Raw genomic sequence first — 15,395 nt, 5'->3', positions numbered from 1 at the left:
TAATAATGAACCGTTACAAATATTGAAAAGAGTGCCGTACTCCCCGGCCAGCTGAGCACCAACACGCTTCTGCTGAAGGTAAACAAACACCTCAGCGGCAACTGAAACTTATTAAGGCCTATTAATAACTACCGTACTTCCTCGAGTATAGGTCGAGTTCTGAAGGTTGTCGTTATCTGGTTAGAGCTCATCATGTGGAATATTTTGAATCACCATATCACCGGTGCAGAAGTTAACATTAACATCACGATAGAATGCAGACACTTTTCTCTCTATATCCAAGGTCCATTTATTTTTCTTCACACTCTACCATCTGAACCTAAAACTTTGTTTTGGTAAATTTGCAGTTCCAATCAATTCTCCCATCCTCTACCTCTCACTATAGCCAGAAAACATTGGAACCTGGTGAGAATGCCGGGTTTTTGAGTGGGAAAAGCCAAAATGAGGCATTTAAAAAAAATCCTGAAGATTTCCCGTTTTTAAAACGGGAAATGGTAATTGTCTAGAGTCCTTACCGGGCCTTATTACTGGTCTATTCACTTCAATTCTTTTACACATACCTTCACATGCACCTAAAACATCATTTTAAAGTGGGGGACAAATGCCCCCTTCCCTCTAGTCGGTTAGGTTAGGTTAGGTTAGGTTAGGTTAGGTTAAGTTAGGTTAGGTTAGGTTAGGTTAGGTTAGGTTTTAGGTGCATGTGAAGGTATGTGTAAAAGAATTGAAGTGAATAGACCAGTAATAAGGCCCGGTAAGGACTCTAGACAATTACCCTAACCTAACCTAACCTAACCTAACCGACTAGAGGGAAGGGGGCATTTGTCCCCCACTTTAAAATGATGTTTTAGGTGCATGTGAAGGTATGTGTAAAAGAATTGAAGTGAATAGACCAGTAATAAGGCCCGGTAAGGACTCTAGACAATTACCCGGGAAATTTCTCGGCTATCCTAACCAAACGTAACCAACCACACTTGGGCGCCCCCCCCACTCTTAAGGCCACTAACCTAAACTAACATTACCTAACTTAATCCAGCATTACCTAACTTAGCCTAACATTACCTAACCTAACTTCCTAATCCTCCATTAGGTAAACTAACATAATGTAATATTTTTCTACCCTCCTGTATTCAGTCAGTCATCACTACATACCAACTGCAATGAGGAATTTTGGTAAACTAGTGAGTGTCACCAGGCAGCAGCACCAGACTTTTCCCTTCTCACACATAAGATCAATATCAAATATGCCTACAGTGTCATTCTATATACATAAAGATGCAATGAGCTTATATAATATATTCTTCTACACAATTCTTTTTAAGTAATAATACAGGTAAAACTGACTGGAGGTGGAATGGCATGAACTTTTGAAATTCTCATCTGAAGTTATTATTAATTTCCAACAGGGTAAATAGAGCTAGAAATGCTCCAAACAGTGAGATGTAGACCCTGCAAAGGCCTATACTTACATAGTGTGTACTGGTTGAAACTGCAATAATTTCTATGTTTTGTTGTCTTTTACTAGTTTTATGGGTAAAGCTGGTGTGTAATGCCTGTACCTACAGATGTATGTAAAGGTAACTTTGTAGGTCAAAGTGTATTTTGCAAAGAAAATTAAATTGCCTTCCTTTTGCTAAATCTTAGCTCCCTGTTCCTCATCTGTAATAGATATTTTGTCTTTATTACTTTCCATGTTGTCAGTTTAAGATTCTTTTTAATACTGGCATGAATGTGCAATAAGCTTGATTTGTCGTAGCAACATTATTTTTGTTTTACTTGAACATTTATATTCAGTGTTAATTATTTTGTAATTTTGTTTGCTTTTAAAGAGTGATGGTGAGTCATGTTGGGTACAAAGCAGAGAAACAAGATCAGCTCAGCCCTACAAACCATGCTTGTGCAGGTGCCGCCAGTGGAGCAGTCGCTCGGGCTGTTTTACAACCCCTTGATGTTCTCAAAATTAGGTTCCAAGTAAGTTTACTTTCATACAATATCTTAATGAAGTGTTGTATCCATACATCATACACATGGGAGTACATATTGCTTAGCCTGGCTTGATCTACAGTTCTGTTTCATTCCCAGTTAGAACAGATGGTATACATCTTTTCACTTATCCTCCCTTGCAGATTGGGTGATAAATGGTTACCCAGGAAAACCTTGGGAACATAAACTGTTGTAGCCAGGAAACCAAATTCAGCCTAGTGGCCTTGGGTAAGGGATTCTTATTTATCACAGCTTTAACTTATAGACAGAAGTTAAACCTCATAAACATATTAAAATAGTATGGGGCAGACTGTGTATACAGTGGACCCTTGAATAACAAACATAATTGGTTCCATTGAGGGGTTCGTTAAAGGAAAAGTTCGTTTTGCAATCTTAAGAACTTAGGCAAATAATTTAATTGGTTTCACAACATTCACACCATTAACAAGTATTCCATCTTATCTGTGACACTGTTTCTTGTTTTCACCAACTTAGTGGTGCCCTGTGGAGCTGTGGCAGCCTTAAATTTATCTTTGTCCTTGATGATGGTGCCAATGGTGCTCTTATTACGATCATAAAGGCGACACAACTGGGTGATGGTTGCTCCTTCCTCATACTTCTTGATGATTTCCTTTTTCATAGCAACTGTAATAGGCTGTCTCGTCTTCTCTGACTTCTTTGTGCTGTCCATGTTGCTGAATGCTGTCTTGCTCACAAAATGGTGCTAAACAAGGCTAAACAAGGAGCAAACACTTGTTTATGGTTATGGCGCAAGGAACTGGAGCAGTGTTGCTAGGTCACTATGCCAGTGTTGTCAAGTCTCTTTTTGCCAGTGTTGCCAGGTCTTGTTACGCTACTTTTGCCCGTTTCTTTATTGAGCTTTTAGTTCGTTTTGTAGGTTGCAACATTTCAACTATTTCAGTTCGTTACCGAGATTGTTCGCTGTTCAAACCGTTCGTTATTCATGGGTCCACTGTAAATGTTTATTGCGACACATTGACTCCTAAAGTCTGATTTCCAGTAAAGGCCTAATACTTTTAAGTGGTAAGCATATAACATTATATGATTTTCAGATCTTATCTGTGGGAATTCTAATGCATCCAGAAAATTAGTACCTATTGGAGTAGCCACTAGTCACATACTAATATTTTGAGAAAGTTATGATCCTGTTGACATTACAAACAAGGAATAAGTTTATGAATTATAATCATTATCCTTTATAGAGTTTGGAAATATATATGTGAAAAGTATTGCATAAGGCAACATTATTTTTCCTAAACTTTTCACTGCACTACTAGAGGGAGTTTTGAAGAAATTAATGGGAGAAGGTTTAAATTTAGATAAATGGGAATACCTTTTGTTATGGCCAAACAACAATCCAGGAGAAGGTCACCAATTCTGCTATGACCACACCACACTGCTGACAAAAGGGTGACGGTTCTGTTCCGACATTACCCCAGCTCCTCTTCGTGACATCACAAACAACTGCCTCTATTCAGGTCAGCTTCCCTAGGTTACATCCTGTTGCCTAGTTTGTGGCAAAACATGCGAGTCCAGGTTACTTGCAAGGCTGTACACAGCGAAAAGCCTCAAGGTTGCCATCCCTGCCTCCCAAGGCAGAGAAAATATAAATCCAAAGGAAAACTCACTTCCCAAAGCTGAAAAGGACTCAACAAACATGTTTTAGGGAGAAGAGGTAAAAATCAAATGCCACACAATGTTGTGCAATATTCTGGGGACAACCATCCACTATCCTCCAGAACATTATAACACTTAGATCAGAGCTCAGCTTATCTCAAATCTCTCAGAATATGGACCTTGTTCCCTATAAATTGCCAGAAGAGAAGTGAAACTGTAGAACACTGGTTCTTAACCCATGTCACAACCCAAAGTTTGATCGCTAAGCCATTTCATTGGGTCACCAAGGATATGTGCACAAGTTTTTCCTCAATATTTTGTTTTTATGTAGGAAGGACACTGGCCAAGGGCAACAAAAATCTAATAAAAAAAAAAATGCCCACTGAAATGCCAGTCCCATAAAAGGATCAAAGCAGTGGTCAAAAATTGGTGGATAAGTGTCTTGAAACCTCCCTCTTGAAGGAATTCAAGTCATAAGAAGGTGGAAATACAGAAGCAGGTAGGGAGTTCCAGAGTTTACCAGAGAAAGGGATGAATGATTGAGAATACTGGTTAACTCTTGCATTAGAGAGGTGGACAGAATAGGGGTGAGAGAAAGAAGAAGGTCTTGTGCAGCGAGGCCGCGGAAGGAGGGGAGGCATGCAGTTAGCAAGATCAGAAGAGCAGTTAGCATGAAAATAGCTGTAGAAGACAGCTAGATATGCAATATTGCGGCGGTGAGAGAGAGGCTGAAGACAGTCAGTTAGAGGAGAGGAGTTGATGAGACGAAAAGTTTTTGATTCCACTCTGTCTAGAAGAGCAGTATGAGTGGAACCCCCCCCAGACATGTGAAGCATACTCCATACATGGACGGATAAGGCCCTTGTACAGAGTTAGCAGCTGGGGGTGGGGGTTGAGAAAAACTGGCGGAGACGTCTCAGACACCTAACTTCATAGAAGCTGTTTTAGCTAGAGATGAGATGTGAAGTTTCCAGTTCAGATTATAAGTAAAGGACAGACCGAGGATGTTCAGTGTAGAAGAGGGGGACAGTTGAGTGTCATTGAAGAAGAGGGGATAGTTGTCTGGAAGGTTGTGTCGAGTTGATAGATGGAGGAATTGAGTTTTTGAGGCATTGAACAATACTAAGTTTGCCCTGCCCCAATCAGAAATTTTAGAAAGATCAGAAGTCAGGCGTTCTGTGGCTTCCCTGCGTGATATGTTTACCTCCTGAAGGGTTGGACATCTATGAAAAGACGTGAAAAAGTGCAGGGTGGTATCATCAGCGTAGGAGTGGATAGGACAAGAAGTTTGGTTTAGAAGATCATTAATGAATAATAAGAAGAGAGTGGGTGACAGGACAGAACCCTGAGGAACACCACTGTTAATAGATTTAGGAGAAGAACAGTGACCATCTACCACAGCAGCAATAGAATGGTCAGAAAGGAAACTTGAGATGAAGTTACAGAGAGAAGGATAGAAACCGTAGGAGGGTAGTTTGGAAATCAAAGCTTTGTGCCAGACTCTATCAAAAGCTTTTGATATGTCCAAGGCAACAGCAAAAGTTTCACCAAAATCTCTAAAAGAGGATGACCAAGACTCAGTAAGGAAAGCCAGAAGATCACCAGTAGAGCGGCCTTGACGGAACCCATACTGGCGATCAGATAGAAGGTTGTGAAGTGATAGATGTTTAAGAATCTTCCTGTTGAGGATAGATTCAAAAACTTTAGATAGGCAGGATATTAAAGCAATAGGATGGTAGTTTGAGGGATTACAACGGTCATCCTTTTTAGGAACAGGTTGAATGTAGGCAAACTTCCAGCAAGAAGGAAAGGTAGATGTTGACAGACAGAGCTGAAAGAGTTTGACTAGGCAAGGTGCAAGCACGGAGGCACAGTTTCGGAGAACAATAGGAGGGACCCCATCAGGTCCATAAGCCTTCCGAGGATTTAGGCCAGCGAGGGCATGGAAAACATCATTGCGAAGAATTTTAATAGGTGGCATGAAGTAGTCAGAGGGTGGAGGAGAGGGAGGAACAAGCCCAGAATCGTCCAAGGTAGAGTTTTTAGCAAAGGTTTGAGCAAAGAGTTTAGAAATAGATGTGATAGCAGTGGTGCCATCTGGTTGAAGTAGAGGAGGGAAAGAAGAAGCAAAGTTATTGGAGATATTTTTGGCTAGATGCCAGAAATCACGAGGGGAGTTAGATCTTGAAAGGTTTTGACATTTTCTGTTAATGAAGGAGTTTTTGGCTAGTTGGAGAACAGACTTGGCATGGTTCCGGGCAGAAATATAAAGTGCATGAGATTCTGGTGATGGAAGGCTTAAGTACCTTTTGTGGGCCACCTCTCTATCATGTATAGCACGAGAACAAGCTGTGTTAAACCAAGGTTTAGAAGGTTTAGGACGAGAAAAAGAGTGAGGAATGTATGCCTTCATGCCAGACACTATCACCTCTGTTATGCGCTCAGCACACAAAGACAGGTCTCTGACACGGAAGCAGTAGTCATTCCAACGAAAATCAGCAAAATACCTCCTCAGGTCCCCCCAACTAGCAGAGGCAAAACGCCAGAGGCACCTTCGCTTAGGAGGATCCTGAGGAGGGATTGGAGTGATAGGACAAGATAAAGATATGAGATTGTGATCGGAGGAGCCCAACGGAGAAGAAAGGGTGACAGCATAAGCAGAAGGATTAGAGGTCAGGGAAAGGTCAAGAATGTTGGGCGTATCTCCAAGACGGTCAGGAATACGAGTAGGGTGTTGCACCAATTGCTCTAGGTCATGGAGGATAGCAAAGTTGTGGGCTAGTTCACCAGGATGGTCAGTGAAGGGAGAGGAAAGCCAAAGCTGGTGGTGAACATTGAAGTCTCCAAGAATGGAGATCTCTGCAAAAGGGAAGAGGGTCAGAATGTGCTCCACATTGGAAGTTAAATAGTCAAAGAATTTCTTATAGTCAGAGGAGTTAGGAGAGAGGTATACAGCACAGATAAATTTAGTATGAGAGTGACTCTGTAGTCGTAGCCAGATGGTGGAAAACTCGGAAGATTCAAGAGCGTGGGCACGAGAGTAGGTTAAGTCATTGCGCACATAAACGCAGCATCCAGCTTTGGATCGAAAATGAGGATAGAGAAAGTAGGAGGGAACAGAAAAGGGGCTACTGTCAGTTGCCTCAGACACCTGAGTTTCAGTGAGGAAAAGAAGATGAGGTTTAGAAGAGGAGAGGTGGTGTTCTACAGATTGAAAATTAGATCTTAGACCGCAAATGTTGCAGAAGTTAATGAAGAAAAAGTTGAGGGGGGTGTCAAGACACTTAGGGTCTTTGACAGAAAGGCAGTCCGACCTGGGGACATTTATGGTCCCCTCCCCAGATGGGGACTCCGAGGCTGGTGTAGGAGTCGCCATGATAATTTTAAAATTTTTGAGTGAAGGGTGTGTGTGTGTTATTAGGTGCTTGTAGTTTTGTGTGGAGGAAGAGAGTTGTCTTTAGAGGGCAGGCTGTGACTACCCCCTTGTGTTGTGAGACACAAAGGGAAACGTTCAGTGAGGTCACAGCTGGGTTTAATGATAAGTTCACAGCACCCCCTGAACAGTGCTTTAGACCTCACTGGGAGTAATTATCGTTTCGGCAGGTGTCTACTGCCACCTCCATGCTATACCTATTCAGAATGTTATCAAAGTTGTAATCTTGTGTATGGAATATGTAAGTCATTAACATCTAAGGCTAACCAAATCATAGAGACAGACAATTTAATAAGGGTGAAAAAAACTAGCCTACGTCTACTCTTGCTTTTTACTTATAATTTGAATTTTAAATAAAAGTGTTTATGAAGGTATATGGGTCACCATGGTCAATCTGGACAGGATTGTTGATCGCAGCCAAAAAAGGTTAAGAATCACTGCTTTAGAGCAATATAACCAGGTGGAGAATTTTAAACATGGAAAGTATGAGAAAATATTGGCTTAAAATTAAAAGTTCATATCAATCAATAGTGTTCTTTTAACATACTAAGTTTCCTTTAAAAATTAGAATATTATTATCATTATTATTATGTACACTCTATTCCTATGAACTCAAAAGAATATTTGACATATCCAGAGTTTCTTTCTTTTAAGGAATTATTAAATTATCAAATGAAATTGTTGAGATTGAATTAAAAAAAAAATTAACCTGGGAAATATTAAAATTCCTTTATTAAAAAATAATTCAGAGTTACAGAATTTCAAAACACAAAATGTATAAGAAAAAAAATTACATCAATTGATTGATAAAGTTAAAGCTTATTATCTATGCACTGATCCCATGAGCTCAAAAGGAGGAGTGAAACTACTGACTAGAGCAGGTTATTTTGCAATTACAAAGAGAAACCTAGAAAGTAGAAGTAAAGACAAATATAAATGAGACAAAGGTAATGTTCATTAACTATAAAAATAACACTATTGATAATATTTCACTTCATAATGAGAAAGGTTTATAATGAATACATGCTCCCTTGAGGCAAGTGATGTAGAGATTGAAACAGTATCACTTGAATTGATCTGCCATTGGAGTATAGAATCTACGTAAAAAGTTACCCCAGATTGGAAACAGTGGTTTTTAAAAGTTATATTTCAATAGAAGTGCATTTAAAAATGACAGTTTCTCTCTCTCTCTCTCTCTCTCTCTCTCTCTCTCTCTCTCTCTCTCTCTCTCTCTCTCTCTCTCTCTCTCTCTCTCTCTCTCTCTCTCTCTCTCTCTCTCTCTCTCTCTCTCTCTCTCTCTCTCTCTCTCTCTCTCTCTCTCTCTCTCTCTCTCTCAAACTTCTGTGTTGTTCTAAGGCAAAAGTCATGGAAAGACCAATCATTAACCACCATCAATAGTTAACAAACTAGTTAACAAATCAATATTAGTTGCCATTTGTTCCCCCACCTCCCACTCCCTTCTGTTTCACAGGTGTTTTTGTGAAAGGAATCTGAGGCTTTAATGAGGCAGATGTTGGACCAAACTCCAAAATATGTACTCCAAACTCCAGCTGCTGCTTTATCAGTTTTTGTTAGTGTCACTTGCCTTACTTCAGAAGGGAGGAGGAGCAGAAATCTGAAGTCTTATGAAAATCCTGGAACAAAAACTTAATTGAAAAGAGAATGAAAAAGAATTACGCTAGCATGACAGGGAGAGCTCAGAATATCAGGGATATCTCATTCATATTATGTTACATGTTCCTTGTCTGTTTCACTCCTTAGTAAACATGTTGACTTAGAAAATATGAGGCACCTAATTCAGCACCTGACATTCACTCATAGTGTTTTCTTGCTTCAAAAATTGTAATTTGAGGAATTATGAGTGTTTTCTTGCTTCAAGAATTGTAATTTGAGGGATTTACTTTTTATTTTCTATTTATTACTATTTTTAGTTTGATTTAATTTAATTTAATTTAATTTTATTTTATTTATTTACTTTATTATTCTTTATAAGGATGCATATACTTGGCCTTTCAATATGCTTATAAATGATGTATAACTAGAAAGTTAGGCCATTTTCTGGGAATTTTAAGCTAAAGAAGCATATAATGATTATGAAGTGTAGTTTAATGTTTAACTATTTCTTAATTTTCTTTAATTAACAGCTACAGGTTGAGCCTATAGCAAAAAGAGGAGGAGGTTTATATCAAGGATTGCTGCAAAGCACATATACAATAGCAAGGACTGAGGGACTCTCTGCCCTCTGGAAGGGACATATTGCAGCCCAGGCTCTGAGTGTCACATTTGGCATGGCTCAGGTAAAGTTGTTCTTTTATATAACGAAGGTCATATATCTCAAAAATGCACTGACAGTGTCTGAAGGGGCTTAAGAATAGTGTGGGTAAAATGTGAGATGAGGAATGTGAAGTATGCAAGAGTGTATATGTATGCATTAGTGAATTTAAAAACAGAACGATGAAAAATTAAACTGTGAAACTTAGAAATGGATTAAATTCATGTTTTTTGAGATAGAAAGACAATTGTGATGGATGACAAGAATGTAAGGGAGTGTCATAAGAGTGTGGATAAAGTGGTGGGCAAATGGGGAGTACCTACACCAAATGAGAATATTGGATATCTCATTTCCATGTCATTGATGCACCCTGATAATGTCTTTTACAGATATGAGGGCAACATAACATGTGTTTTGTTGCTAAAAGTTACTGTAAAATGCCATATTACATATATAGTACATATATATAGTAGTGTGTATTAATTCAGTATGTAAATACATTTACCAATGCTATTTGTAGATTATGATCAAGTAACTGTGCTTCCTTTAGAATATATAAACTATGTATAGATTATGTTTTACAGTTTTGGAGTTACTCTTTGTTGACTAAAGCAGCAAGTGAGCATGGTGCAGGTGAAGGGCATCTTTCTCATGGTGTGTGTGGAGCCCTGGCAGGACTGTTTGCTACAATCACATCTTTCCCTTTTGATACAGTACGAACAAGACTAATTGCACAAGGTTGCCCAAAGGTAAAATATGATATTAAATTGTGTACATGTTGAAATTCACAGTACTCAGTTATGCCTGGTATCTTCATGAAATGCACCATAAGAGATTTTTAGATAGTATATCTCAAAACTCTTTTGTATCCAGCATTATACTGGAATGAAGAATGCCGTGATAAAGATGGTGAATCAAGAAGGAACAAAGAGCCTATGGAAGGGCTTACTGCCAACTCTGGTCATGAGTGCTCCTTATTCAGGACTCACATTTTACTTCTATAGCGCCTATCAAGCATTAATGATGAAATGGTTCCTGAAAGGTGGGTTGGATATTACTTAGTACATCTAAGGAAATTTTACTGAATGTTCTTACATAGATTTTACTAAATGTTCTTGCAGTACATTACACAAGAGGCCCATTCTTTCTTTACATATTCCTTTATTAATTTATTAATCGCATGCATACATCAGCACCTGTTGGTCTTTAGTAAGGCTGTTCTTGTACAATTTAGTATGGTGGGGGTCAGTTGCTTAAATGTTTTAAAGTATCAGGTCCTTGAAAAGGCCTTGAAAACTTATGAAAAGTCTAAACTGAGTATGGAAAAATTCATCTGAGGGTATGACTTTCAGTTTAGTTAAAAAATTCAACCCCTGGCAGTATTATTTAATCAACAGGGGGGAAAAAAGTTCAACTCAGCACATGCATACTTAACAACACTAAAATATGTTCACATTTTCCTTTATATTTCATTAATTTTCAAAGTTCTTTGATCTTATTGTTTTTAGAATTATACTGTATAATCCCAAATCCAGTTTTTATCTGTATAATAGAAACATACAAATATAAACATATTTAGAGATATGTACATGGTCACAATAGAGAAGTTTTTAATTTTGTTACAAATACTGACAATCCTAACTTTTTCATTTGTGCAGGGAAAGAGAATGAGTGGCTGAGCACTTCAGCAGTGACTGGTTTAGTTGCTGGGGCATGTGCAAAGGTGTGCGTGTATCCTTTAGATGTGCTCAAGAAGAGGCTCCAGATACGAGGCTTTGAAGAAGCTCGTAAACAGTTTGGGAAGGTTAGTTTTTTCCTTATTGTATTTTCTTATATCTCATCTTATGTTTACATCAGGTTAATTTTCCTTACTGATAGAATATAATTTATATAAAAGGGGACTCTAGAAATATGTCTATTGAAGCAGCGATGGAATACATGGTTATGTTCAGAAATGCATTACGATGATTACTTGAATTAAGTACTATAAGGGGCAGATGGAGGGATGTCTGATGACCATCTGTTGAAGATAAAGCTAGAAGATAAAGGAATAGGTATGCAGTGGATTAGAGCTGAGGAAATTGGATGTGACTGGAAAGTTTTGTGTGTGAGTTGTGTAAGAGTAAATATCAGGATAAGTTGGAGGGTAAGTGGAATGCAATAAAAGAGATGATAAGCTGGAGGGTAAGCAGAATGTAGTGAAAGAGCATGACAATGGTAAGATGAAAGGATAATAACAGCTGTGTGATAAGACAATACTGCCTCTGCACATTGTAATGGACTTAAGTTTGGCAATATTTGGCCGATGTGAGTCTGATGATTGCTAATGGTAGAGTGGAATGTGAAACTGAAACAGGAGGTAGAGGGGTTTGGAAGACAAGATTTTGACAGAAAAAGTGAATGAGTAAAATAATGAAAAGTATTAGAATGGGAGATGGCATATGGTAGGTCCTACCACCTGCCATCCTCCTACCAGGTAAAAGAATAAGTGTACCTCAGTTTTGTATTGTGAGTTCCTTGGGAACATGGTATTTCATCTGTTTAAGACTGCATGTCAGAGTAGATTGAAGTTTAGAACCATTTAATTAACTAGGAAAATTATGACCAGAAATTTATTATTTGAATCTAGATAGCTTGATTGTGAGAGGGATGTCTGTGGAGCAAGGAGAATTGGTTGTGTATGGTAGAGATAAATAAAAAGTAGATGTGAATGCACAAACAGAAATTAAGCCTTGATGAAAAAAAAATGTCTTGCACCTGGTTTATTCCATTGATCAGGTGAGGTGCAGGCAACAGAATTAGTCTGTCTATTACATGGTGGCATAAAGGGGGGAGGGTGTTAACTTCATATGTACCAAGAATACTATGACTGAGAATTATAACATGTTTTATATGAGTTTTTCTATGCAGTCAAGCAAACATAGCTTAAGGAATATTATACATATATAACTTTAACTTGTATCCTGACCTCCAGGTTGTTGTGTACAAAAGTCCATGGAGTTGTGTGCTTCAGGTCACGAGACAAGAAGGAGTCTTGGCTTGGTACAAAGGGCTCTGGCCAGCCATGATAAAAAGTGGACTCACATCAGGGGTCATATTTTTAACTTTTGAAAGCATATGTCAGTTGCTTTCACATTTACAGAACAAGAAAGGGGATAGACCCATTGAATAGTATTTATAAAGACATTCTGTGATATTTAGCCCATAATAATTGTCTAATTATGTTTTAATGGAATAAGTATAGTATATATGTACAGTTACCATCAGTTTGGTCTTGCACAGTGGTTGGCATACTGTTTTCAGCTGTATTTGTAATTTTTATGATAGCAGAAATAATGTCCTACCCATACACAGAAAGCTGATAGTTCTCTTAAAATCTGCAGATTCTTATGATAGACCAGACTTCAGGCTGCTGATTTTAATTTTTCATAACTTTGAGAGCCAGTCAACTTAAAAGAACTGCATACTTACATATTATTTTTATTATTGCTCAAGTAACTTATCATTGAAAACTGGATTCATCCTCCTACCATTTATTATACTATTTATATGTGTCTATACACATGCACCATGCTGCTGGAAAAAAAAATCTATACATTAAGCAATATTACCAGCCATTCAACAATAATTGTTCCCACTCTCCAAGCACTCCACCACACCCTTCCAAACCTTGAGCCTTTCCTGTTTTCATCATTCTTACTGTCTCCTACAATTCCTTCTTTGTGATCATTGAATCATTTAAATTCCCAAATGCATTAATTCATTGTTTTGTTCCAACTGCAAGCCTCTCAGACTACCTATCCTCCTCTGAATTCAGTGATCCTTCAAAATATTCTGTCTATCTCTTTCCTACAGGATCTGTCTCAATCAACATCCACATTGCTCTCACCTGTCCCTGATACTTTCTTTCACATCCTCTTCATCTCCTTCCAGAACATTTCCCTATTCAGTTAAAACTTTTTGTCATCTTCTTACTTCACCTCTCATCCAAACTCACTTTTGCATCACTCACAGCTTAAGAAATGAAGTTAAGTTGTGAATGTACATAGTATATAGGTGGTTGCCTTGGCTACTCTCATTTGAGGGAGAGGTCAGCCTGGCATAAAGATAGATAGGTATATAGAAATCTTATGTGTCTTTGTAAGGATTTGTAAATATATACGATATATTGATATATCAATACAAGATCCTTTCAAGCAGTACTCAGTCATTTTTCTTGAAGACTACATAGGGTGGAGTCAAGAGACAAGGTAGTAGATCAAGCTTGGTAGTAGATCCTGCTGCACATACATAAAACAAGCCAAGCTGGATGAGTCAGTCAGTTGGTCATTTAACACATGCTCATAGATTTTAACTTTATTTGAAATGACAGAATACAGTGAGTAGCATCAAATCATCAAGTTTTCTTAAAAGATTAGTGATACTCAAGGGGAAACAATTCACACAGATTAATTGTTTTAGAAATATCTAAACTTCACTTGACAATGATCAGCATTCCAGTAGACCATCATCATCCTGAAATCCACATGCCATTGCCATTGACCATGTGCACAGTTTGGTTATGGAGGACTGTTGGTCAGTCATCCAAGAGTTTGTTTATGAAATTTTAATGAATGTCATACAGAATAGGCATATACTATAGTGAAATATGAGAGAATGGAGCAATTACATATATCTGTTTTTCAGCTTACAGCATTATCTGATGACCAATATGACTAATTTAACAATGATTTACACATGCCAGTAAATTAGTGGCAACTTGCTTTAATGAAATGATTGGTCTCAGGATGTCTTTTTTTTTTACTTATTTATTTATTTATTTATTTATTTTTTTCTTTTTACCATTTGTTCTGCCTTGAAATTGCATGAGACATGCTGAAATGTACCAACAGTGATTCTGACTTCCTGCAAACCATGATCACTGGGGATAAGTCTTGGGTGTACCAAAAGTCCAAGGCCTAGTTATTGCAGTGAAAGTCCCCAACACCCCTGAAGCTAGAGAAAAGCAAGACATGTGAAGAGAAAAGTCATATTAATGATGATTGATTTTATTTTTATTACCATTGTGCTGTACATCACAAATATGCACCAAGCAGCCAAACTGCTAACAAATTATGAAATTTTCCAGTATCTGCACAATACAGTTTGGCATGAGACCAGACTTGTGAGTCATTTATCTGGTAGCTGCATCATGATGGCAACACAGCCATCAGATTTGGGATTTTTTTTGGCAGAGCATACAACTCTTCTACCTCAGGCTCCCTGCTCTCCAGATATGGCCGTTTCCATAGTGAAAATGCTGCTGAAAGATTATTTGAGAGCCAAGAGAACATCATGAACAGTGTGATGATATCCTTTCTAAAAGGACTTGTGAAAACATTTCCCATAACTGAGGGACCACTGGGCTAGGTTTGTGGAGTTACGAGGAGTCTGTTTCAAAGGAGATTAAGAGTTGAAACTAAAGAAGATTCCCAGTCTAAATCTGGATACTTTTTGGACAAGTTAAAAAGTTATTATAGAAAACTAAGTAATCCAAGTAGCATTTATATGAAATTCATAGTCACATTACTTCAGTTCAGTTTTACTATGTAATCTTGAATGTGGAAAAAAAAGTATGTATTGATAAGTTCGTATATATTTCAAGTGTTACTGATATGAAACATTATATTTCTCACAAAAACGTACATGATCTACTTCATATGTGCATAAGATATCTTTCATTGTGTGTTGGAGGCACTAATCTTTTCCCATTGCTCATGCCCTGTGCCACAGAACTGGTATGTGCCCAAATGCTGCTTACTGAATATGCCACTTTCAACAAAACTTATCACATCTGATTTTGAGTAACAGTGCTATCTCTCCCTACCTCAATGGTTGTTTCTCATTCTAGATACAATGCGCAGGTAAAAATGTTACATATTACACATGTCCTACTACTTCAGCACACACACACACACACACACACACCAACATAACATGTGCAGTCATTAAGATTTATATGGCAGAACTGCATTACTTTAACAAACACAACAATTATCCTCATACCACATAAATTACAACTTACTAATTTGT

At 37.9% G+C, this 15,395-nt stretch overlaps 1 protein-coding gene across 5 annotated transcripts in view; it reads left to right on the top strand.

Annotated features, from left to right (window-relative positions):
• The first annotated feature begins 13 nt into the window (after positions 1–13).
• LOC135103804 (mitochondrial thiamine pyrophosphate carrier-like) overlaps positions 14–15,395 on the top strand; it is a 24,357-nt gene continuing 8,975 nt past the window's right edge. Inside the window, exons 1-7 of one of the 5 annotated variants that reach the window (XM_064010607.1) lie at positions 14–78; positions 1,827–1,968; positions 9,196–9,348; positions 9,908–10,072; positions 10,197–10,365; positions 10,982–11,127; positions 12,298–13,525. In XM_064010607.1, the coding sequence (XP_063866677.1) occupies positions 1,831–1,968; positions 9,196–9,348; positions 9,908–10,072; positions 10,197–10,365; positions 10,982–11,127; positions 12,298–12,495 (969 nt within the window). In that variant the 5' untranslated portion in view covers positions 14–78; positions 1,827–1,830 and the 3' untranslated portion in view covers positions 12,496–13,525. The other 4 variants (XM_064010616.1, XM_064010623.1, XM_064010592.1 and 1 more) reach the window with 4 other exon arrangements.

The sequence above is a fragment of the Scylla paramamosain genome, chromosome 1 (assembly GCF_035594125.1).
Source record: "Scylla paramamosain isolate STU-SP2022 chromosome 1, ASM3559412v1, whole genome shotgun sequence".
NCBI classification, from domain to species: Eukaryota; Metazoa; Arthropoda; class Malacostraca; order Decapoda; family Portunidae; genus Scylla; species Scylla paramamosain.
This window is presented reverse-complemented; position numbering and strand designations above follow the sequence as displayed.